At 40.4% G+C, this 23,707-nt stretch overlaps 3 protein-coding genes and 1 long non-coding RNA gene across 5 annotated transcripts in view; 2 read left to right on the top strand and 2 right to left on the bottom strand.

The window, feature by feature from the left end:
* LOC145448250 (uncharacterized) overlaps window positions 1-902 on the top strand; it is a 30,757-nt gene extending 29,855 nt beyond the window's left edge. Inside the window, exon 14 of the mRNA XM_080326613.1 lies at window positions 300-902. Within this exon, the coding sequence (XP_080182739.1) occupies window positions 300-355 (56 nt within the window). The 3' untranslated portion in view covers window positions 356-902. The remainder of the gene's footprint in view (window positions 1-299) is intronic.
* Window positions 903-2,385: 1,483 nt separating this feature from the next.
* LOC145448254 (uncharacterized) lies at window positions 2,386-16,731 on the top strand. Of its 2 annotated transcripts, XR_013917841.1 has the most exons (12): window positions 2,386-3,830; window positions 4,195-4,366; window positions 4,570-4,697; window positions 5,421-5,714; window positions 6,649-6,882; window positions 10,320-10,502; window positions 11,115-11,299; window positions 12,322-12,457; window positions 13,500-13,571; window positions 13,626-13,737; window positions 14,244-14,335; window positions 15,759-16,731. XR_013917841.1 is itself a non-coding variant. In XM_080326619.1 (11 exons), the coding sequence occupies exons 1-11, from the start codon at window positions 3,770-3,772 to the stop codon at window positions 15,808-15,810; spliced, it is 1,629 nt and encodes a 542-aa protein (XP_080182745.1). In that variant the 5' UTR covers window positions 2,390-3,769; the 3' UTR covers window positions 15,811-16,731. The 2 variants fall into 2 exon arrangements, 1 of the variants encoding a protein (XP_080182745.1); XM_080326619.1 differs by lacking the exon at window positions 14,244-14,335 and having other exon boundaries at window positions 2,390-3,830.
* Window positions 2,499-5,421, bottom strand: LOC145448261 (uncharacterized). The gene is made up of 2 exons (XR_013917849.1): window positions 5,134-5,421; window positions 2,499-4,726 (listed from the first exon to the last, which is right to left on the bottom strand). It is a non-coding gene; the product is annotated as an uncharacterized LOC145448261 (long non-coding RNA).
* Window positions 16,732-16,823: 92 nt separating the features above from the next.
* Window positions 16,824-23,441, bottom strand: LOC145448257 (tartrate-resistant acid phosphatase type 5-like). Its single transcript, XM_080326622.1, has 7 exons — window positions 23,164-23,441; window positions 20,660-20,865; window positions 20,462-20,586; window positions 19,814-20,005; window positions 18,842-18,992; window positions 18,136-18,248; window positions 16,824-17,096 (listed from the first exon to the last, which is right to left on the bottom strand). Exons 1-7 carry the CDS (start codon window positions 23,261-23,263, stop codon window positions 16,955-16,957), a joined length of 1,029 nt encoding a protein of 342 aa, XP_080182748.1. The 5' UTR covers window positions 23,264-23,441; the 3' UTR covers window positions 16,824-16,954.
* Window positions 23,442-23,707: the final 266 nt, after the last annotated feature.

Below are 23,707 nucleotides of genomic sequence, written 5' to 3'. Positions count from 1 at the left end.
AAATAACGAAAGTATTAAAATATGATTTTAACACCAAACAAAAGGATGACAATGCAAATTAGTGTGACTTCTGTTGTATGAGTCGGGTGTACCTCTTGAACCCTGTCTAACTCCTGAGAGTGGCTCAGCGAACCCATCGGGTTAATTTGAGCTCCAGTTACGAACCACTGCATTAGAATAACGTTTATACATATATTCAGTAATTAGTTGTCACTGGTCTAATTATATTACCTTAGTTAGCATTCACTGTTTGCGATGCCCGTGTAGGCCTACTATTAAAATATATTCAACATGAACAGTTGACCGAGGCTGGCACCATCGTCGTCAGCGATACTTCAGCGGACGGGGAAAATGAAAAGTCATCCAACGGTGTTCTGAAGATTTCATTCCCTGGAGGCGCGACGATGCCGTTGATGTACTGCCATTGATGATCGAACGACTACACAAAAGTTCTCCCTACGAATGCCGATGTGTTACGTAACATACGTCGACGGGTCTAGGATCGGTGCGCTTTTCTTTCATTGCAACATTTCTATGCAATTATATGTCTCAGTGTTGTATATTATGCAGCCATCGTGTCATGCACCAACACAACAGCATTAATGTGATTTTCAAATCATGCTATAGCTTCCTGTCTGACTAATCATGCCACATAATGAACCTAGATTGCAATGAGGACCATGTAAATTGCTTTTTCTCAGAAATGCTCTTCAGTGATGTGCCGAAGAGTGATCGTTTTGTTCGTTTTGACAGGTGGGATATAATATACATTCAAATATATCACTCATTCGCCGCAGTCGTTCCAGTTCACTTGCACCGCCTTATAAATTATTATAAATACTTTGATGCTTCGTATTCAATGTCTCGTTTCTATTACATATATTAAAGTTTATGGAATATTATGAGTTCGTAGTTTATGTGTGGAAATCCTCCAAGACGACGAAGGGTATATCTCTAGTACGGTTCCTTCCGCAAGGTGGCGATAAATAAGCAAGGTAATTCCGCAGAGACCACCGGCCACCGCAGAATACAAATTTTTGGAAATGATGGAATACTACTGCCTGTTATTACCTTGTAAGGCATATCCGGATATAGATGAGTTGTACTGAAAATACAGTCTCATTCAGTTATTTAGATTACGGACTAAACCACCTATTGGCGACTAGCAGACAGATATAAGCGGATTTGAAATTTCCATATCCTAATCTAAATCAAATCCGAAGCTTCAAATCCTAATCTAGAAATTTTGTATATTTCAATTCTAATCCTAATCCGATTCAGACTTGGAATACCGTTCAGAAAGCCTACGTCGTATGCCTATAATTCTGTAATAAGAAATAAAACGCTAAATGAGTGCCGAATTACATGAAGTAACTTTGGTAGGACGTAAAAATTTGTCGCCGTTCGCCACGGAACATCACTCTCCCCGAAAATCGGTAAATCGATTCCTAATCCTTAGCTACTGATGAAAAAATCTCAAATCAAAATCCGTCAAAATTTCACAAATCCAGTTTTCCAAATCCTAATTCATGCTCATCTCTGTTAGAGAGAGAGAGAGAGATATGATATTCTTTCTCGCCTGCACCATCGAGATGCTTTGGCGACGGAGTTGCGATACGGCCCCATGAGGTCATCTAGTCTGCGCCCCCGTTTTTTTTTCTCCTCCATGCTATCCGTGATTGCTGAGCGCCTAGCAGGATAGCTGCGGATACCATTTTTCGAGTCTTTGGTATGACCCGGCCGGGGATCGAACCCACGACCTACCGCTCAAGAAGCCGGACGCATAACCATTACACTATCTCGCTCGGTAAAGCAGAACAGTACAACGTATCGGGGTGATGTAATGTGCCGCGGGTTTAAGGTAGTGTTGGAAACGAAGATTTATTAGTTGAGACGTTGGTATTGTTGGCCATATTGTACATTATGTACAGTGCATGCATATTCTGTCTTAGCCTTGTAAAGTTCTGAAACTTTACCAGATAACTAAAATCTCTACTGAGAGTTACCACGACTAATGTATTAACTCAGGTGTCAGTATGACGGTTTGTGTATGGACTTTTATCTACAGGATTATTCGTTCAACAGTAAGCCTATTGTGTGGGACTCACTTTAGTAGCTGCTGTGTGAATGAAACTGATCTTATCAAGTAGAAAGCCGGATCTATACACGTCTCCAGCCGCAGACAGAACGCTACAGATTCAGAAGTTTATCACGGTGCTGGTCAGCAGTAGGGCTGGGCGCAATGATTCAAGTCGAGTAGTTGTGAATGATTTGTTTTAGTGCTGAAATTATATGATCGATGCCACTGAGAGTTAATTTATTAACGAGAATTATAGTTTCGATAGTAGGCCTAATTTCTACTGTGGAATGTTGTAAACCTGGAAGTATCGCAGTATATGAAACATGTAGTAGTTTCGTAAATTTGTGGAAATTATATTTCTGTGAAGTCGCACTCATCCCAGAGCATTGTCACAAGGGGAAATGGAATAGGCAAGGTCGAAAATATACCAAATTATCTTTATTGTAATGTAGAACTGACAATATATTCTTTGTGGATTACGTAGGTTGCTGGAATAATAAAACTGAATTGATCTGGCAATTTGTCACTGCGACGCCTCTACGTCATTAAACTATTATGCAGCGCTGAATCACACCCATTACGAACAACGGCTCACGAGACAGCGGCGCGTTGTTTACGAGGACGGCCGTAGCGACTCATGTCTCTTCGCGTGACTCCCAATCTAAGAACGGTGGCGAAAATTCAGAATGAGAGTGACGCAAGGGCACGCTGGCAGGAATCATCAGTGGACTCTATTTCGGGCAATGCCATGTTTAGTTTTTGCAACCCACCACCTAATTAACAGCGTTCATACTGATGATAGCGCCACCGCATATTGTAGTATCTGTTCGATTCGGCGGCTTTGCTTTGTACATTATGACTGTCACGTTATATTGCAGAAGGCGCATTCGTTATCTAGTAAGATTACCAGGCAAGTTAGCTCATGAAGTTCAAGATCATGTGATAGCCCGCCACGTTCAGTTTTCCAAAGGATAGGCAATGGTAAGTTTCCCAATGAGAGCAGATATATGCCGGATAGAACTGAATCAATTTTTTATGAGCTGGAAAATACTAGTAAAGAACAAGAGGTCTCGTTTTAAGCACATACATTAGATTCACGACTACGATCTTTGCAGCGGAGGAGTTGATAAGAGGCGTTGTCATTGTCAAGATGGCCATCAGAATCGATATGTAGCTTTGCTCAGAACGAAATTACGACAAGCTTTATCTTGAGCACGATACTGTCCAGGTGTCCATGTCCAATGCCAAGAGAGTCGATTCAATAATATAGTATAGAATTTCGGTATACAATTGATTAATTTATTCATATTGATAGTAAAAGCCGAAGCACAGAAACTGCACGCTGCAGCAATACGATGTCACTGAGCGTAAACTCGTCGATTTAAAATTTTATAATTATATTATAGACAAACGCAATATTAATCTCGTCGAGGATGTAAGTAGTTCTCGTATGACTAGATTCATGTGCTTAAGAAGCGGCAACAAAGAAACAGGCTGGAAATCTGAGCTGGTAGGCTCAGCAAAGTGGGTTCTTTAGTAACGATAAACAGTTTGAACACTATTGGTCTTAAGCTATACATGTAATACCCGGAAAATTATACTGTATTATTCCTGGTATGGTACTCGCTTATATTACCACAAAGCATGTTTCCGTATAGAATCTGAAACCATTACATGTAAGATTGCGACATGTACTCACTGTTATTCATCACTGTGATTTTGTACGACACACTAAGCGTTTCTTCACAAGGTAAGTGGTTTAGTCTGTTCTACCAATAGTTCTATTATAGACAACTAACCTACGTAGTTAACTGTCTATAGCTCTACACTACACAATGAACTAGTGTCATACGATCTCCCTGTTCTTTAGTGACGACGCAGGACGCACTAAAAACAGTTTTAGTTCTGGAAAAAGCCTGCAATAATCTGCTAATGCCTGCTGTAGTAGGCCATAATAAGGCCTTGATCTCCTGCATCTCCTGCGAGTGGTGTACCAAAGCAAATATACATACATAGTAGAATGCAGATGAGTCAACATTATTAGACAGCCACATGTACATCGACACGCACTAATTAGATCAATCTGATAATACAAGTCGCGAACTTTTTAACAGCATCGACAAGTGCCACGCTGCGCTTCGCGACACCATTGGCCACCTCGGTCGAGGTCTTTGTGACGTCACCATGCGAAGGAGTGACGAAGTGGATGATTCAATACCGACGAACCGGAGATAATTCAACTTTGGAATTCGTTGAGACTACACCAACAAGGATCAACGCTGTTAGGTGGGTAATTAACAGGTGGTAAATCGACAGTTCTAGTTTATACTTTTGCGACAAATATATCTCGAGTTTGATGCCCCTGTATTAAAGTATCGACTGTTTACATTCGATAATTATACTATTCTCTCGAGGTCGGATTGGTCCGGATATAAGTGGCCAATTTCCTAAAATAAACATGATTACCCAGATTGACATTAAAATTGCAGAGTAGGCGAACTCAGACCGAACACTGAATATCAATTCCGAGCAAGGCCTTCACAATTTAACGAGACTACCAACGTCACAGAAGCCTCTTACCCTTACTCGCAATGGGGAGATGATGTCGTCAAAACAGGTAATGCCAAAATACAATCGCTTAATATACTGGGCTCCATTCTTCCATGAATAAAAAATATTTACATGGTCATGAATTAGCGCATCCTTGCAGTTAGGTTGCAATAACATTGAGTGAAACTAATAATGTTTTGTCACCGATGATCCCTCCTAGATCTTTTCGTTTTTTTTGTGTGTGAAAATTATATTTGGTATGATCCACAACAATGGGTAGTGGGTTTGAGTCCGACCGAGGTCGACTCCAGAATTCCTACCCAAGTGTTGAACGTTTATCTAGGCTCCTCCTCGCCATCTCATCCGCGTAAGCGGTGTCTTACAAGAAGCCTAGAAGTGGGCCGTGCTACCCGCCGGCAGATACGGAAACAAAAATACGGAATATCGGCCTGGTGTAAATGACCATGACCTTTACCATAGTAGTCGACAAACAACATGAATACCATAAACAACAGCAACAACCCTTGTTGACGCACAGTTCATTTTGTGCGCCTAAGTAGGATGCATTAGATTAGTAAAGGTTTAGAGCCACTGGCCTAAATCCAATTGATTTTTGATATATATATGTTTAGGATTCGGTTCGAAATAGGCCGTGAGTTTTGCCGTATGCCCTAACGCGTACGTCTATGAGTCATTCGACTCGAAAATATCAATTCATATGCGTATAGATTAGGACGATTTACGAATCGTATGTCCGATCAATCAATCACTTTACATTTTCAATACCTAGATTTTCTGTCGATATTCGGTCGTCTTATGCTGTCGGACACGAGCTTCTCTCCCGCACACAAAAGAGAAGGCAGCTCCGAATGGAATCGCGAGCTCAAGCGAGTGCAAAACGCTTATACATCGGGATTTTCTATACACGGAAATTTCACCAGGGTGCTTCGGATCGAGGCCTCTGCTGACGGGAAATATCCAGTCGTATATTACCGCGTGGGCGTTCCAGACTTATCATTGCCTTCCGTCGTCAACTATACTGTCACGGGACAGGGGATTTCAGAGTGCATTATCAACAACGAAGGTAACGAGTGTTGCGGTCTCTGAAATGCAGACTATGGGCCTATATGCAGACTTGGACAACTACATAATTCCATTGGTTTAATTAGACTAATTGGAGCTAAATGTCGGTAATCTAATTCTAATCTAATTTGTGAAATGTAAAAAGTTCTCATTTTAATTCTAATCTCAATTCCGGTTACCTTGAAAAGGATACTTAGGAGAATGAACTTTGATTTGATATGAACTGAACCTGAATTTTGTTGTATTTCTTTCTAATTCCTAACGTAATTCAATTTCCAAAATTTTTAGAATTCAGTAATTGTAATTATAATCTGATTTGGAATGGCTAGAAAAAATTACAGAATTCCAACTCTGTTGCTAGTTATCTTGCTTTTAACTAGGTCTCCCGATGAATAGACGATGTTGAAGTAGAGTATGTAAATTGTATATTGTATATCATATGTGGTTAAAGTCGTCGTCGTTGATACTCAAGTAGAAGTAGAGGTAACGAAGGACGTTTTCCCCCAAAGTAAAGGTAGGGATTTCCAAGTAAGTACAAAGTAGGTATTCTATGCCTAGTTTGCCTAGAAACCTGAAAACCTAAGAAGTGGAACTAGCCTGAAACCTCTGAAGTATATTGTATTGATTGAAAGATTTATTGATTTCCTTGTATCTGGAATATCTTACAATATCGCACAAGACCTGTGATTGTAGTTGAGGACGTACAGTATAGACCGATTACTGTTGATATACAGAAAACCCTATGACAATTGGCAACTATCTATTGACTTTCACACCATCGACAATTGTAGTGAAACTTGCACCTATATAGCATAGGCTACATAAATCTGCCTCACAAATTATTGTGACGCCGTAATAAACATGAAATACCCACAATAACACCGATTATCTCATTGCCGGTCGCATGCGCGCGTGAAACTGAATTTATGTTCCAGATACTGCGTCTGGAACAACATGGATAGACGTCACAAGCAGACAGGGTGGCAACAAATACACGCTGTGGTATAGAGACGGCACGTGCCCTACTCGAAGCGGCACCGTGATCGTGGAACGATACATGATCGTTTCTCCGGAAAATCATCCGACAATGACGATTCATCTCAACGTTGCAAGCTCCGAAGCTACGGTTTCGCGGGAAGAGGATAGTTTGATTGTTAGGAAAAATGGGGGTGAGCATTTTGTAGGTCCAGCTGGTAGTTAGACGTGACTATCGATGGTATAGGCATGGGCCGCATGGCTACTCAACTATTTTGGAAGAGGTCCAGGTACGAAAGTATAAATTTGCTTCGGCCGTTATAACTATCATGAAATAATTTACAGTCATTCATTATTGAAAAGTATGCTCATATTGAAATGAACGCAGATGTTTTCGTCTGACACTCGTCAGAGGTAATCGTCAGTAACTAGCAGACAATTGGAAAGAACATTGTATATCAGACAAATGTAATACGGTATGACTACAGTATATACAAAATCCGGTATGGCGGTATTAGCAAAAGCAATGAGCGAAATGTTTTTGTCATTATGTTAGTCATTCACAGCTAATGGGAGAAATGACAGTAGCATCACCAGAATAATACTATACCTCTCTATAAACACACTTGCACACTAGGCCTACACCATCCGTACACATCATGGATGATCCTGACAACCCGCGATCCCGCAGACATTATGACTCTAACCAAGGCGATTACATGCTGTTAGTCTGTAGGTTAACAACACGAATAAATCTCTACACTTTGTTCTTGCAAATCAACGATAATAGACTTGGTTTTGTTTAAGAAAAAACTAAGCAAATGCCAAGACACATAAGGTCCGGTTTCAACACTGAAAAGGCCTGCGTTTTGACCGCGGTTCGTCGAGTCCTGGCATATAGGTGTATATGTGTTGTGACTCCGTAAATGCATTTGGATGATGGATTCCGGAAATTCCGGACCGTTTAACAACATGTTGATATTACGTTGCGTACCGTGGTTTAAATAGGATTTAATTCGGTGCCGTCCATTTCCAAAGATCTCGTTATTTTAATCAAAATTTATCACATACCTCACATTGTGGTAAAACAGATCTAATGTACCGTGGAATGAATTCTACGTGAGCTTCCGTATTGAGACTAAAAAGCCGCCGTGGTGAAAATGGAAAACGTAAAAGCATCTCATTAATGCTGGATACGTTATTTTTATCTCAAAACCGCGACTTGACTAATGATTTATAAGAGAGTATCTTTCGATCGAATCCCTATAAAAAGCTTTATTGTCATATAAACAGCACATTACGTAGCTAGACGCACGTAAAACCATACTCGGTATTTTGCTGCGTCTCTAACCTTTGTGGATTTGACCTAAACTTTGAAGGTCTTCTCATGATAACCATACTATTTGCTGACGATCACCGCTGACGAGTGCGAGCCGTAAATATTCGGGTCAATTTTACCATGAATATATACTATTCAATTGTATATTGAAGTGGTCGGGAACCTTTTTCGTCTGAAGAGCCATGTTGGCCCTATGTTTCCATTTATCTCCCAAAAGAGCCATACACGTGGATCACTCGTTACGTCACAATTGAAAATTCCTGACGTCATGGTCGTACTAATTCGAATTCAGTACATGGGATTAGTCGTGTGAGTCATATGTTCTCTGTAAAAACTCGTATAGGCTACCAATCATCCTGTGATAACTCAATTCATCGTAACTATAGCTCCGAATTTATAATAACTGATATTAATCTAATGTAACTATAGCCCTGATTCCGAAAATCTAAGTATTGATCGACTTATCAATTCTTAAAGTATTCGGCAGTAGCATAAACGTTGCACTGCACGCCTACATTTTAACAGCAGTAGGCTACTAGAAAGCTATACGAAAGCTACTTATCAATGAAAAAAGTGGATAGCGCAGCGTGGTTGGTAATTTGGATTTGTAATTAAATGTCACTTCCACAGCTCATTTTCGGCCTTGATCAGGAAGACAATATGCATTTGAAACCTATATTGTCATAGAGACGTTCCCATGTCTGCTATTTGATCAACCACCGTATGGTGCAATTCAAGATTACGCAGCGCGCTATGTCCGGTACATCGAATTCGCGAGGGATTTTGTAAATGGGTACGAGCCCTTAACCCTGGATACGCCACTGTATTCACCTCTCAAATACATGTTTATGCTGCCACGAGAATAAATATTCTAGCCGTTATGAAAATTTGATAACACGTTGCTGCAATATCGATAAAACTAAGTACAAAATTAAAAATACGTCAAAGAGCCATACCTTATACCCAAAAGAGCCATATGTTCCCGACCACTGGTACATTGTATAGTAAGCTAGACCAGATTTTAGTGATAAAACTTTGCGTTTGTTGAAATTGAACGACCTCGCCTTGAATTTCTCCAAATTTGCGATACTTCGTGAATGCTGAATGATACTAATTCTCATAGACTACCTACAGCTAAAGCCAGTAATGACAAACCACCTTCTGATCACATGTCATTTATGCATAGGTGTTTCGAAATAAGAATTAAATTGCGTGACGTAAATTGTTATGGCGATACAGTGACGCCACAGGTTATAAAAAATTCATGTATAAGTAGTTCGTAACTTCGAAGTTTGACAAAATACATTTAACCGAGAAGCATTTATAGCCATATACTGTACCGTTGCTTGTTATGTTTTAACACGCTTACAACCTGCGCGTGGTTAAACGTAATGGTAATTAGTCACGCATACCTTCTCATATGACTACCGCCTGACGACAAGATGAATATGACATGGTGAAACGCTACCGGATGCTATTCCCAATATGGACGAACATTCTCACGACTTACTCAAATTAGGGTTGAATGGAAAGCTCAGTTTTGCCACCGCGCGACACGTGATGATCATCGTATCAGCTATCCCCAGAGGTCCTCAATAACCAACGAAGTAGTCATCGCTGGCACTCACGTGGAAGTAACGTCGCAAGTGTCTACTAAAGAACAAGTAGAACTAGCGATTTTCAAATCATAAGGCAATCTTACTTTTATAGTTTAGACCTGAGCCCTGTCGATTCATTTACAATTCCCCTGCGAGTCAAGCCCAATCCAGGGCGCGAAGGATTGAGTCCGAGTCGCAGTGTTGAGACGCGAGTCCGAGTCCAAGTCATTCTGTTGAATACTATCCGGACTCCAGCGCATGTTCAACTCATTTTTTAAAACTCTGCTCGGATAAAACTAATCCATCGCGTCCATAATTCAATCATTTGTCTCACTCTTAAATACAGATGGTCAGCCAAGAAGTAGTTCTACTTCGTCGGAGCACCGAAGTTGGTTTTCCTACCTGCACTACGTAGTCGAGTGGTTTTGTGTTAAGAATACTTCCACAGGCTACTTCCACTTCTATTGAAGTATACTTAACAGTATTTAGACAAAACTAGGCCTAAAATACCTCCTTTTTGACTTCCTTGGAAATGGTTACTTGTTCTTACAATTAAGGAGAAATTTACGGCGTTACTTCTACTTCTATATAGCGACGCTGACCGCATTGACTGCATGCCTCCGGTCATAGCTTAATGCACTACCTCAGCTCATAGCAATGGACCAAAGTTTACGCCGCATACTTGCCTTCGCAGAATTGGTTCTCGACAACGGGAGAGTGTACGCTACCCTGCCAGAAAGCACTATACTTGGACTCACGCCCAAGTTTCTTATCAAGGATTGCTTGAATAGGTCAAAGTCAGAGCTGTACAGCGAAGTGTTTGGAGCGACGGTCTACAATACCGTGACCACTGCTGAACATGCATGGGATACGACAAGTAATGAGACATTTTCGTAGCGACTCAAAACTTGAATTCGATCGATATCGCATTTTTGTGCCGATACAGATACAACCGATGACTAACAACTCGCCGATAACCCGATTTATTCAGCCGATATTCAAAAGATATGGCATCTATATAGCTTTAGGCGCATTCCCAAAACTTCAGAGCATTTATTTGAACAACTTCGCAGCCGTTGCTGTGCTCGGACATGGAATGAACTAGAAATGCTGCATCTGGACTACTGTAAACTAAAAGAATTATGTCGATATTTAAGGTCTAGCAGTCGCAGTTTATAGTTCTCTTACTTCTTATTACCATGCTGTCGTCACGAATATTCCCGATATTTTTTTACCTCTCTTGGCCGATACTGACATTTCTTTCAATTGTTTGCCATTCTCATGCTTTTTAATGAATTCTGGTGTGATATCAACTGAACTTGATCTTTGTGTGAAACTCAATTTCCAAGTTTCTGCGAATTCAGTAATTCTAAATCTAATCGAATTTGAAAGAAAAAACTATGTAGCTAGCTACTCCAATTTGGAAAAGTTGAAAAGTTTCTAGTCTCTGGTTCACGCAAATTTTTTCAATCAATGAAACCCGTTTCAGACTTTCCGCCGCCACCCGTAAACGCGTCTTCAATGTCCTGCCACGGTCGCAGAGACGGGACGTCTATGGCGTGTTGGGTACCAGCGTTCACGGGAGGCTACTTGTATCAAATTTTGAACACGACTAACGAAGTTATATTCGGAGAAACTCGTTTGGAGAATATCAGCTGCTACTCGTCTGTTCAGGTACGAAGCTAACTCTTGTGATCTTCAGTCACAAAGTTATATATGAGGGGCCATATTGGACATTGAAAAAAACATGTATTTCAACTGTTAAGCCGTTTTTCATAACAGGATTATGCCAGCCACACTAGCAGATGTAGTCAATAACGAAGTTCTTCTGTTATTTACGAGCACCCTATATAGTAGGTTATAGTACAGGTATCATTATCGCCGGATATCGTTCATGGGGAAAAATGCCGAGTAGCTAAGCCCCATTACCTCCTAATACCTACCTATACCCTTGTATGTTTTTCATACTTATGCTACTAACTCAACTGGTCATGCTTTAGAATATCTCTACTTAGCTGTTTGTGAAAAGTACATTTTGGGTATGCTTCCATCACTTTTATGACTTGAATTGTCTTGACTTGGTAGCCGAGGCACTGTGGCAAGGTGTTAGAATATTTGCAAAATTTTCATTTATCTGTAGGGTAAGTAGACATTTCGCGTTAGTCCCGAAGATTTCGAGAGTGCCACCGCCTATTAAGTGCTTATATGTGACCCATTGACCAGATCTCCTTTTTGAAACTAATAACTTGAATACTTTTCACACCCTTATTTTTTACAACCAGTTGTAGTAGTTTTGAAATTGTCACTATTTCGACAACCTCTGCCTAATAGTACTACACAGTGCACAGTATACAGTACACAGTGCAAACACTGTAAACAGGTGCAAACAATTGCTCAGGGTTTGCACTTGAATATAGCTGGAACCATGTAGAGATTGTGAAGGCTCAATACCTTCTATACCGGTTACCTATACCGTTGAGATCACTTGTAAACTGTCAGGCAGAGATGCCAGTATATAACAATTTGTGGTAATCCTGTATCTCGATCTTCTGTCGCATGAATTTATCGTTCTTAGAATTCCGTCGTACGAAGCTACACAGTACAAACCCTTCAACGCGCGGTAGATTACAGAAATACATATAAATCGTCATTCGGGCTGTAAAATGTAACCGCGAAGCTACCTATGCTTTGCATAGGTGATTGTGGGTGGGCTAACCGTTAACGCTTCGTACGAGTGGGGAATACGCGTATGGACTCGACTCGGGGACGGCACTATCCAATCAACTACCTCCACAGACGTTCTACGCGTGACTAATGCACAAGCAATTGATGGTGAGAATATCTTCAGAGATTTGTATGATGGGAAAACAACCCCGAATCGCTATTATCGAATTTAAAAGCGATTTATAGAGTGTGGGTGTGCTATGCGTTCTGATAGATTCGCTAAAAAAGGTAATCATTTTAGCCATAGGCTATTTGCTGTCTGAAAAGGTGCCGAATGATTGAAAAAAGGAAGAACAAAGTCATTACTTTGACCAATCTATATTTACACGCTTTCTTGCATAAAAAGCTATCTAATGGCTTAAAAAGGTCGTCATATTCACAATCCGCCTCACAGCCTCATTACGAAAGGACAATCTAGTTTTGTTGATACTGGATGGCGTATTTCAACACGTTTACCGGACCTTCTAAACTAGTCTAAGAACCCCTGCTATAAAGAGTGAAAGAACTTAAACTTTGTTATGTAAAGCAGGGGTCGACAACGTTTGTACTTCTTCGGACCGAATTTAAAATGAAATTTATTTCTTTTTGGCATACCACTCTTCGACCAGCACAAATGTAGAAAATACACAATTTATCGCACACCACACACTATAAGCTCACTAAAGGATGTTCATTAAGGCAATAAAACGTATGTTTCAATTACAGAGATTTACAGAGATTTTTTCAATTATTAGTGATTTTGACCCCAATTTTCCGATCCTTCACTTAACTAAATGTTTCTCAAACAACGTATTTAGACACGCCACCCTTTATGATAGTGCAAAATTTCGCGCCCCGCTCGTCGTCACATCACATAATGCAACAAGGACGCTAGCAACCCCAACGGATAGTTTGATGGCACGAAAGGTTAGGACTGTTGATGAGAGAATATAATCATTAATTGGAGATAAATCACGCGGAGCAAGAAAACATTTCAGCTGACCGCAGCTATGCGCCTCATTCAGTTGCTTTCATCTCCCCTTTGAGAACCACTGGCTTAAATTAAAAAGTACCGGCACCGGTCAGCTGGACAAGGGTTTCCGACCGCTGATGGGTAGACATTCCTTCCATTTACAATAACATCAATAACATCGTAGGTATTTCATTTCAGAACCAACTAGCACTTCGCCCCCCAACACTGCCGCAAGCGACACAACGACATTCGATTCTTCGACGCACTCTGGTAATTATGCTTATGTTGTCGATCGAATTTGTATCACGATTCTGTGCATCACAGGTGATCGAAAATGTTATCTGCCGGCGCTGGGATGTACTGTTTCACTCGGTTTGAAAATTGGGATTCTAATTGCTATTGGAATCGGACTTGTATTGATCGTAGTATTGATAACGTGAGTATACCCTCTAGTTTCTAGTATATAGTTGGACAAATTGAACATTTTCAGCTTTTCAAGATTAGATTAGAATTAGAATGACTGAATTCGAAAATATTTTGAAATTGAATTAAATCAAAAAGAAATATAACAGATTTAAGTTTCAGTTCATATCAAATCACACTTCACTATCATAAGAAGGAGAATGGTAAATGTCTGTTAGAGAGGTACAGATCATGATTTTTAGGAATGCCGTTTGATAAAATGGAATCCTGATCCAATGCGGGTCCTGTTTCCATCGTTAATGTTAACACTCGGGTCCAAAAATAATGCTGCTCAGGTCTGAGCTCATCCATTGGCCCCTTAGTCGATGTTTTTCAAATTATACCTCGACAATGCATTGGAGTTCGCTATCAAGGACTCTTCGAATTTGTGGTGCAATGCAAACACTAGCCTGGTCCAAGTTCACAGAAAACATTGATGTAAACAATCAGAAAGACACTCTCATGAACTATGAAATTCAGAATCCTGCCCTGATCCGGATCCGGCACTCGGACAAGAAATCTGAATTCGGATCCAATCCTGTCTATGGAAAACATGCCGGATTCCTGTCTGGGTATAGATTCCAAAATTCGTCCGTACCTCTCTAATGTCTGTACATGTACACCAAGCTTGCGTCTTGACACGATACAGTTCTCCCGCAGTATTTTGCAGGGATGCTATAATCTACGTATTAAAATGAGAGCTAATAACTTGTCCAATTCAGGGGTGGGCAAACTTTTGAGCCAGCGGGCCGCATTCAACATCTGAATCCATTCGCGGGTCGCACTATATAAAATTGGGATTATAAACCAAAACGCAATGTTGGTATTTGGTTATATAGTGAGGACATGGAGATAATATATATGCCTATTTAATACAAACCAAACAGTGCTTTGATGATATTGTACCCGCATCAGAAACAGTGGCGAGATTTCATAGGCTGGTCGACCTCAATAACCAATTTGTCAAAACTTTAGAGATGAAAGTCGGTTGTGTCGATTCTTAGAACAGGATTGAAATTTAAATCTGTGAGCAGCGATCTGTTCAAAGATTTACTAACTCCACTTTTGGTTCAGTTCCAGGACACACAATGCCGACAGCATCATAACCATGTTAGCTTCTAACACGCTTCTACTATGTGTAGATAAGATATAAATACCCAAATTCTACGCATAACGAATCTACCTAAGAGACGCGCAAATAGTTTTTTATAAGCACATCACTGAAATAATTAAAACCGGAGTGGCCAATCTGAAATCAGCACACTCCTGATCCGAATTATGTCAATCTCGTTTAGGATTTCTGTGATGTTTAGCAGTTGAAACCTTTCAAACTGCGTGAGCCTTGTCATCGGGCTGTCGCACCAGAAATTGAACATAAAAAATAATGTAGGGAGTATTTACCTCGGAACAGTGGGTATCAAACTTTTTAAAACACGTAGGCTACCCCCCCCCCTTATGATGGTGAAAGATATCGTTATAACACAAAACGCAACTAGGATGCTAGCAAACCTAATTAATAGTTTGATGGCATGGAGGTTACGACTGTGGATGAGAGATTTTTAAATATGGAATTCAGACTAAATACGAATCGGAAGTGAATCACGCGAAGCGCGAAAAAATTTTTCAGTTGAGCTCAGCTTCGCGCCCCCCTTCAGATGCTTTCACGCCTCCAAGTGGGATGCACCCCCAGTTTGAGAACCACCGCGTTAGAATTATCATGGTGATATATACCAAGAAAAAGTTTAATCAAGCCCCTGCATTAATTCGATTTTTAGTACGCATTTTTTCACTATTTTTAATAAGTTCTTTAGACTCTCGCGGGCCGCACAGAACGGTGTTGAGGGCTGCATGCGGCCCGCGGGCCGTAGTTTGCCCACCCCTGGTCTAATTATACAACTAGAATAATCCATTTGCCCGGGTCTGTCCAGTAGAACTAAATTCAGCTAAATTAGGATTTAAACGCAGATGGTTTAAATTCACGACTGTGTGTTGTAGCTATCTGCTGACGAATACAAGAAACAGAGATAAAGATATTCTTCCTAAGTGATGGACGAATAGAAACGTGAATAAGATGCACTGGAATTCATGCACGACTCGATGCCAACAGACCCACCCTCCATCTGGTGCTTCAGGATATTTACCACCCGAAAAGATATGTGCTTACTAACGGACTCACATGGTTTTATATGAGACATTTCATCAGGATATTAAAGCAGGCGACTCCGGTTAATTCGGATACTAGATAACCCGGACAGCCGCTTTATTCGGCGACTATACTCAGGAACCGACAGTTATGACAATCCTCAACTTAATTCGGACACAGGGTTGCAATTCTTATAGTTATGTTATTGACACAATAAAACAGTACTTTGTTCATTTTAACGCAAGATGAGTGATTATAGAAAAAAAAGTCGATCCTTCCATTACCAATCTACAATCAGCCCATAAGGCCGTATCAGAATTATAGTCGCCTCTACTTCGGTACCACTGCGTTCGTCCTGTAGATCAGAATGGTACAGAAATTTTTTCTGCCTAGCTAAATGCTTATTGCTTTTAATTTCCCACTGTTTTTTAGAGTACGTTTATCAGGTTAAATGGGTTTTCAGCCCTTGAAGAATTATTGTACTATTTCAATCCTATATGCGTGTTTTACACTAATTCTTGAATCGTTTGGTATCGAAATATAGTAACATACGACACAACCAACCTGGAGGTATAACTATTGTGCGAATTGTGCTATCAGTGCCAACTGCCAATTACCGTAGAATATAGCGCAGCTCCATTCATTAAATACGCAACTTGACAACTGTATTTTCAATGCGTCGTCTGGCTTCACGCATGGCCACGTAACAACAATATTGGTACTTGTGTAGTCTTAAGCTGCTCAAATCACTTGCTGGCTATTCATACTATTCTTCACACTGCTGTTTTTATATTGTCGCTATGTAAATATATTTATATTGAACTGGTTCGTAGTGACGCATGTGTATGGGATAGGGTTAAGCATGTTAGTCACGTATTGTGTGATTAGAGTCAAAAGTCGAAGTTTGAAAACCAATCTCTTCACAAGACCTCTTTATTCGATTCTTGGCCAAACGCAATAAAAAGAAATATACTCGCGAAATCATCTGATGACACAATGAATTACGAATTTGGAATTACATATGGCTTCGTAAGAGAATCGGAAGTCTTCATGACGCGGATCTTTTCGGAATTGTAATAGTGTACAGTTCATGGCCTTCCTTGCCTTCCATGATGGTGATGTCCATGTGTTCAGTCGTGACGTCAGCACGAGCGAAGCATCCCGTGAGAATGTCTCTCCAGGATGCGAACCTGAGAAATAAAATGATCACAAATGGTTGTTTAGTGTAGCTGCTTTTACTGATGGCTAGATGAGCTGTGCATGGTCGGGAATATTTCCTCATAACATTCGGCCAATATAGAAACCCTCAAATGACCATGAAACTGAGAAAGGCCCTTAAAACTCTATGGTTAATCCGAGCCTATATGCGTCTGCCGACACTGTAAACGAGAATCATCTACTTCGTCGATTTTCACAAAAACGTAGGAGGTAAGTAAGGTAAACGGCACTTTCAGGTACCGATTTGTACTTCCAAACCCTTCCAATGAGTGAAATGAGTCAACTGAACCATTTCCTACGGATAGGCTATATATCCCCGGGGTGTGGAGGGTTCTTTTTCGTGTACCACCCTAAAAAATCCCAAAAAATGTGATACACGCAGTGGTGGCTTTTGGGGTGGGCGAGGTGGGCGGTCGCCCGGGGCCCCCCTGGTCGAAGGCCCCCTCTTTGATTTAAGCGCCTTTTCCAAGAATTATCCCGAATAAATGCGGAAATCCGTCCATCAATCAATAATATGATTCCGTACAAATGTGTTAATCATCATCTCTGCATTTGTTAGAAAAGTCCCGTATCCCGATAATCATCACATCACGTCTCTGCATGCGGTAGAATTACTTAGTTTTGACGTAGTCTATCCTTGCACATATGCAATAATAGATATGAACTAATCCAGCACCTGGCTAAAACCTTGATAAATAGATAATAATAATACATGCGAAAGGAGGGGTCTGGGGGGGGGGAGCCCCCATCAGTTACGATTACATACTTATAGGGGGCCTTCAGGAAGTCTCGCCCAGAGCCCCCATTCGTAGGGCCACCACTGGTTAAACGTAACGTAAACCGAACCCTTTGCACACCTGGGGTATATCTCTACGACGATTGGCGCATTCGACTCATTTACACCCATCGGGAGCGTGTGAAAGCAAGATTTGGTGACCTTTTAACCTGATTTACACCCCACGTTATGGTGAAAATCGGATAAATTAACCTATTTTCCACCCATGGACTCACAGAAATTCGGCAGAAAACACGTCGCTGTTTTCATTCGCAAACCATGGCGTCACGAAATTCGAGCATCCGATTATGATGTATTTCACCGGAGACCCGTCGTTCGAGAGCAGATACTGAGAAGATGAAATGACATGATTTAATTTTCAGTACAGCCTAAAAGGTGAATCGTATAGTAATAGGTAGTCAAATCTATATGGTAACCTTCCATGCATCCCATTACAAATGTAGAGTCAATCAACGAAACATGTTCCGGAAAGTTGGCATGCAAAGTTTTTCTATGGGAGATTGTGTTTGTTCTTTATTCACAGTATAATTTGCTTTCTTACTCATAACAATCAGTTGAAATTAGCCCTTCTCGGACAGGCTGTGTAGTCGCTTTTAAGGCGTTGGAGGACCACCAGTGGTATAGGATATTTAGGAATATGCATCATTAATAGTAAATCTTACGTTTCTTTGGTTATATGGTGTTGTTATACTGTAGTGACTATTATCTCTTCCCCTATCGCGACTTCATTTAGATTATATTTTCCATATCTCAGATTTGAAATTTGTGAGGCTATTCAACTTGTGGGAAGACTGTCTGAATTACAACGATTCAACGACAGTATAGATATTCTATTCAACACGCTTCTGCGCCTAGAAATCGGCATCAGAGGGAATTAGACAGCCGCTCGGAGACGTATGTATTTTGAATAGCAATGTATACCTGTGCTGAATGCTCATGTCCGCTGATGTAGGCCGAGACCCCATACGCTCGCAGAAGTGGATCCAGCCTATTTTTTAAACACGCCACAGTAGGACCATTCGTAGAGGCGCTGTATATCGGATAATGTCCGGTGACGATGAGATAGTCAGCACTGAAAATCGAGTTAATGAAAGGTCAGGAACAACACGGAAACGCACGACTTGTACAAATAATAGTGGATTTTCGAAATGCGCAATTATAACTATAAATAGAACTACTCAATTTTCAAGACAAGCAACAGAACTACTTACTTTTCAAAAATTCGCAGCTATAAATCGCAAACTAACGACCTTAAAAATCCACAACTAGGGTTGCATTTAAAACCAATGGTGTCTTAAAATACTTTTATAAATGCCATTTAAAAAAACAAAATCGTGTTTTTTAGAAGTTGTATTATTATACCATAGTTGTGTAATACTTTCGATAAAACATGCAGTATGAGCGATTTGCACCCGGTATGACATGGCTACAAAAATCGATACAAAATATGTTTTAAAAACGGGTCATGTTTTAAACATGTCTGTTATAAATTGATAGTTGTTTTATCTGCAACCACAACCATCCACAACCATCTAACTAAACCAAACTAACTAATAACTAATATTAAGCAGACGAGCTAACGAATATTGGAAATAGGATCGGCATTTCAAAAGGACGAGGTTTCGAGTTTGGAATGGGAGGGGTTTCGACTCCCAAAACCCATCCATGGATACGCCACTGTCAGCAGTGATGACTCTGTGCTAGTAATGGCTGCGAGTGCGAGAACATCGCGCAACATCACACCGGTATCACAATTCACTCCAAACTACAACCAGTCACTTTTCAAAATTCGCAACTAGAAGAAGAACTAGAACTACTAAAAACAGTGCAGTTGTTGACCGTCAACAAACTAGATTGGTGGTTTGTACAAGTCTGGAAAACGTTATATCTTACTCTTGGCTGTCTTGCAATTCCTTTTCCAACCAAGCCCATTCTTCCTCTGCCATCTCCTCGTCGATCGGGACGCCGTCGATACCGGTGGTGCCGATGCCGCACGGTATCGTGGTCTCAAACATGATCGTGCGGATTTTGGTACCGGACGGTTCCAGTGTATGTTCAAGTGTGTACCAGTACCAGGGAAATGTCCTGAGTTAGGCAGGATCGTTGGTGTATCGCTACGTGATGCTTGGACGTTTTTGAAACGAGACAGAACGTATGTTATAATATAATGTCCCTACACATATAGCATAATGTATCCACACCCCAAAGAGGGTACAAGAAAACAGATCCTACGTCAGAAGTCGGAACCTGCGTTCTCAGGATGTATAGATCGAATATTTCATCGGACTTGTGAGCGACTGAACACCATTTTCTTGTATGTGTGTTTCAATTTAATTATTGCACGGTTTAGGCAAAACATCATTATCAATCTGCGTTTTCTTTCTCCGTATATATTCAATCGCCAACTTGCTTCTTTTGTTCTGATTGATTCGGACATTTCGTTGTCACAGAAGTCGTGATCAATTGATTTTGGATTGCGTTATTTAAAAAAATCATCACATTCGATGAGTGTAGGCCTGTCCAACCGACACATAGGCTTACCATCGGGTAGAAATCTTGGTATAGTCAATCTGAGCTTGCACACTCCCACCCCAGTCATGATTACCTGTCGTTATATACCACGGTATATAAAGCGAAGGGTAATCGTACACTTCTTCAAAAGTTCCCTGTAAACACGGTAATAGATACAGGTTACATTCTCAAAACGAAATAAAATGACCGAATATACATTTCCCTCACCCTCCACCTCCTGTCGTAAATGTCCTTGACTCCGAGAAAATAAAAGTTGTCTCCCAGCTCGAGAATGAACTTGCAGTCGTGAGCTTCCGATTGATTAGCCATGGACGCGGCCACGCCCCGCTGCAGTTGCGTGGAATAAAACGGTTCGGGAAATCCTCCATTATCTCCCGCGATTAGAAAGCTGAAGCTGTCGGCGTCGTACGAATCTTGAAGTATGAGCAGTTATGGTAAATAAATAATCAAAAATAGTCAGTGTTGCAACTCGAGCTACTCAAATTGAAATGGACTGTTTTACTCATAGAAGTGTAGAAGTCATGATTTCAAAGAATTTTCAAAATTTAAGTGGATAATTTTCGACTTGAAAGATCTTCTCATAGACCCAGAGATATTGGATAAAGTCGTAGAATTTGTACGTGGTCAGGGTGATATATATAGTGAAGCTAATAGCTATACAATTATACATACATAAACATATACATTAGGGCTGTTCAATTTTTTTTCTTCAAATTTTACTGCCTATACTTGATAAAATTGTTAGGTTGACTAAAAAACCTTGCACGCCAATTTTGGCTCAATTCCAACCTATAACATCGCTATATAATAGGGTTACCATTAGGGTTGGATTATCCGGATAACGGTTTACCGTCGGTTTATCGTCGCTGGCCTGAATTATCTCGTCTTCAACAACCCTAGTTCCGCTGGCTTGAAGAATCACATCTGCAATAGGCCTTGTGTACACTATACAATCGCTGGCCTGCTCAATCGCATCTACATTGGCTTGGTGCACACGATATTATCGCTGGCCTAGACAATCGCATCTGCAATAGGCCCGGTACGGAGGATATCATCGTTGGCCTAGTTATCGTGTCTCGGGCCTAACATGCGTTGGTTCCTATCTCTCGCTGGCTTGAAGACAATATCCCGTTAAGTGTATGCTGATTAGCGATTGTGATTAAAGAGGAACACCGCGAAACTGAATGACATTGAATGCTCGCAAATATGTGTGTGCGACTGTGCGTGCATGCGTAATTGATTTCCGATGCTACTTAATTCGAAAAATCGACCGCATCCCCCATTGCATTTCAAACACCCCTTATTTTTCGGCTGGTGACGCGCCTGATCTCCTGAATTCCTCACGGAAGAATTAGAGCGAGCTATCATAGTGGCATAATTTCTAGTATCAGCTACTCGTCATTCCAGTACTCCGAACCTTAACAGAAGAATGGTCCAAAAGGAACGTAAAGTGTTTGAAGCTTCTGGGAAACGACCTGCCAACCTTCAAACTCTCTACGAAAGGCTGCTTACTATTCAGCCCACTTCCGTAGAAGCAGAAAGGGCATTCAGTGCAAGTGGACTCTTTGTTACAAAACTCCGGTCCCGTCTACAGGATTCCACAATTGACGGATTGCGCTTTATAAAGAGTGCGTTGCAGAAGCAGTGAACAATAAATTTGCGTGATATTTCTCGTATTCGCTCGTACTGCGCGTGTACGTAGATCTAAAATAGCACTATTTAATGATTTTACGATGCATTTTTCATGCAAACCTCGTGAAATCGATTTTCTCACTTAGCACTTATTATCCGGTTAACCGGTTAGACAAATTCCAAATATACGGAAATATCCATCATCCGGATAGTGAAAATAATTGATATCTTAACTAACCCAAGTTACCATACGTCCTCTTTAAGAGGATTTGTCCTCATTTTTGAAAGTGTCCTCGGAGGACGTTCAAATGTCCTCTTTTATGAGAATTTGTCCTTTTCTTTGAAATTTTTTGTTAAATCTATGTGAAAATTGGACTGAACCATAGGAAATCAGCACCAAAGTAACAGTCCGGTGGGTCTTTCGGGAGTTAAGCCAGAAAGACAATTTTTTTACTCAACACCACTATATTGGTAAATTTGGAGTCGAATTTAAGTGATGACCTTTTGTTTTAGTCAACCAACTGCAAACTCGGAATAAATTTACCAATTCAACCGGATTTTACTCCGCTATTGTAAGTCTGAAAATTTTGAAAAAGTGACCTCTTTTCAGATTCCAAAAATATGGTAACTCTACTATATAAGAAAAAAAGTTCTGGATTCATTTAATAGAAATAAATAGGAATATTTCGCTCTTTTTCAAAATTTGGGATTTTAAATCATATTGTTTACGGTGGATAAATCTATAATAAATAATAAGTAAGGATACCAAAACATACACACCAGAGCAAGTAGTACAAGCAGACAACCCTACTTGAAGACTTAAGGAAAAAGTGTAAGTACTTTGCCTCTGACCACCTTTCGGTATGAGGCTCGATAATTATTCTTTTTCATACAAAGAAACGAGTGCTTAACTATTCTCACCATTATTGGAATGTTAATGCAATGCATTAATAACTCGAGTTAAAGATCAATATTCGACCAGGACGAATAGCAATACTGAGCTATCGTCACATATACGTTCGATTGAGATATTCCGTCCCTCACAGTCAATCAATTTCTGTAGAACCCTGAACACCTACTTGTGATCAACATTTGAGGTTCATCCGCGCGCACCGAAGCAGCTGACACGGTCGAAAACAACAGCAGCACGATACTCGCCAGTTTGACGAATTCAACCATTCTGCATTCGCTCTATGATAGGAATATCACACATTGCCGCACAGAATGATATGAAGCTGATGCTACATATACAAATTGCTAACATAAAATTATTGAAAGCTTGGTGTAGCCTATTTATTCCTAATTCATGGTAATTGAATTTGATTTCCAAACTCATACGGATTCAGTAATTCTGACTCTAATCTTATCCGTAAAAACTATGTAGCGATGATTCTATTTCTAATCTGATTTGAAAAGCCGAAAATTTTCTCCTTGTCCATCTCTGCGACAAGCTCAAAGACAGGACAAAAAGTGCCACGAAACTCGATATCACAGTCGCACTACATTCCAGTGATGAGCGGATATTGATTTCCCAGAATTCGAATGCGACCGACAGTTTGAGCCTCTGGGGAACTATCCGTCCGAATCCGAACAGTTTCAACCAAAAATCCATGCGAATCCAAA

The sequence above is a fragment of the Botryllus schlosseri genome, chromosome 10 (assembly GCF_051294905.1).
Source record: "Botryllus schlosseri isolate E-star chromosome 10, Bs_hap1, whole genome shotgun sequence".
In the NCBI taxonomy this organism is placed as follows: domain Eukaryota; kingdom Metazoa; phylum Chordata; class Ascidiacea; order Stolidobranchia; family Styelidae; genus Botryllus; species Botryllus schlosseri.
This window is presented reverse-complemented; position numbering and strand designations above follow the sequence as displayed.

Excerpts from the sequence above, each read along its gene's own strand:
- LOC145448254 (XM_080326619.1), top strand. The coding sequence starts at position 3,770 with ATGTACTCACTGTTATTCATCACTGTGATTTTGTACGACACACTAAGC. Across the intron at positions 5,715-6,648 it reads GTGCATTATCAACAACGAAG|ATACTGCGTCTGGAACAACA; the intron begins GTAACGAGTGTT and ends TTTATGTTCCAG. Across the intron at positions 13,572-13,625 it reads CGATTCTTCGACGCACTCTG|GTGATCGAAAATGTTATCTG; the intron begins GTAATTATGCTT and ends TGTGCATCACAG.
- LOC145448257 (XM_080326622.1), bottom strand. The coding sequence starts at position 23,263 with ATGGTTGAATTCGTCAAACTGGCGAGTATCGTGCTGCTGTTGTTTTCG. Across the intron at positions 20,587-20,659 it reads TTTACGACAGGAGGTGGAGG|GGAACTTTTGAAGAAGTGTA; the intron begins GTGAGGGAAATG and ends CCGTGTTTACAG. Across the intron at positions 20,006-20,461 it reads ACCAAGATTTCTACCCGATG|GACATTTCCCTGGTACTGGT; the intron begins GTAAGCCTATGT and ends TGCCTAACTCAG.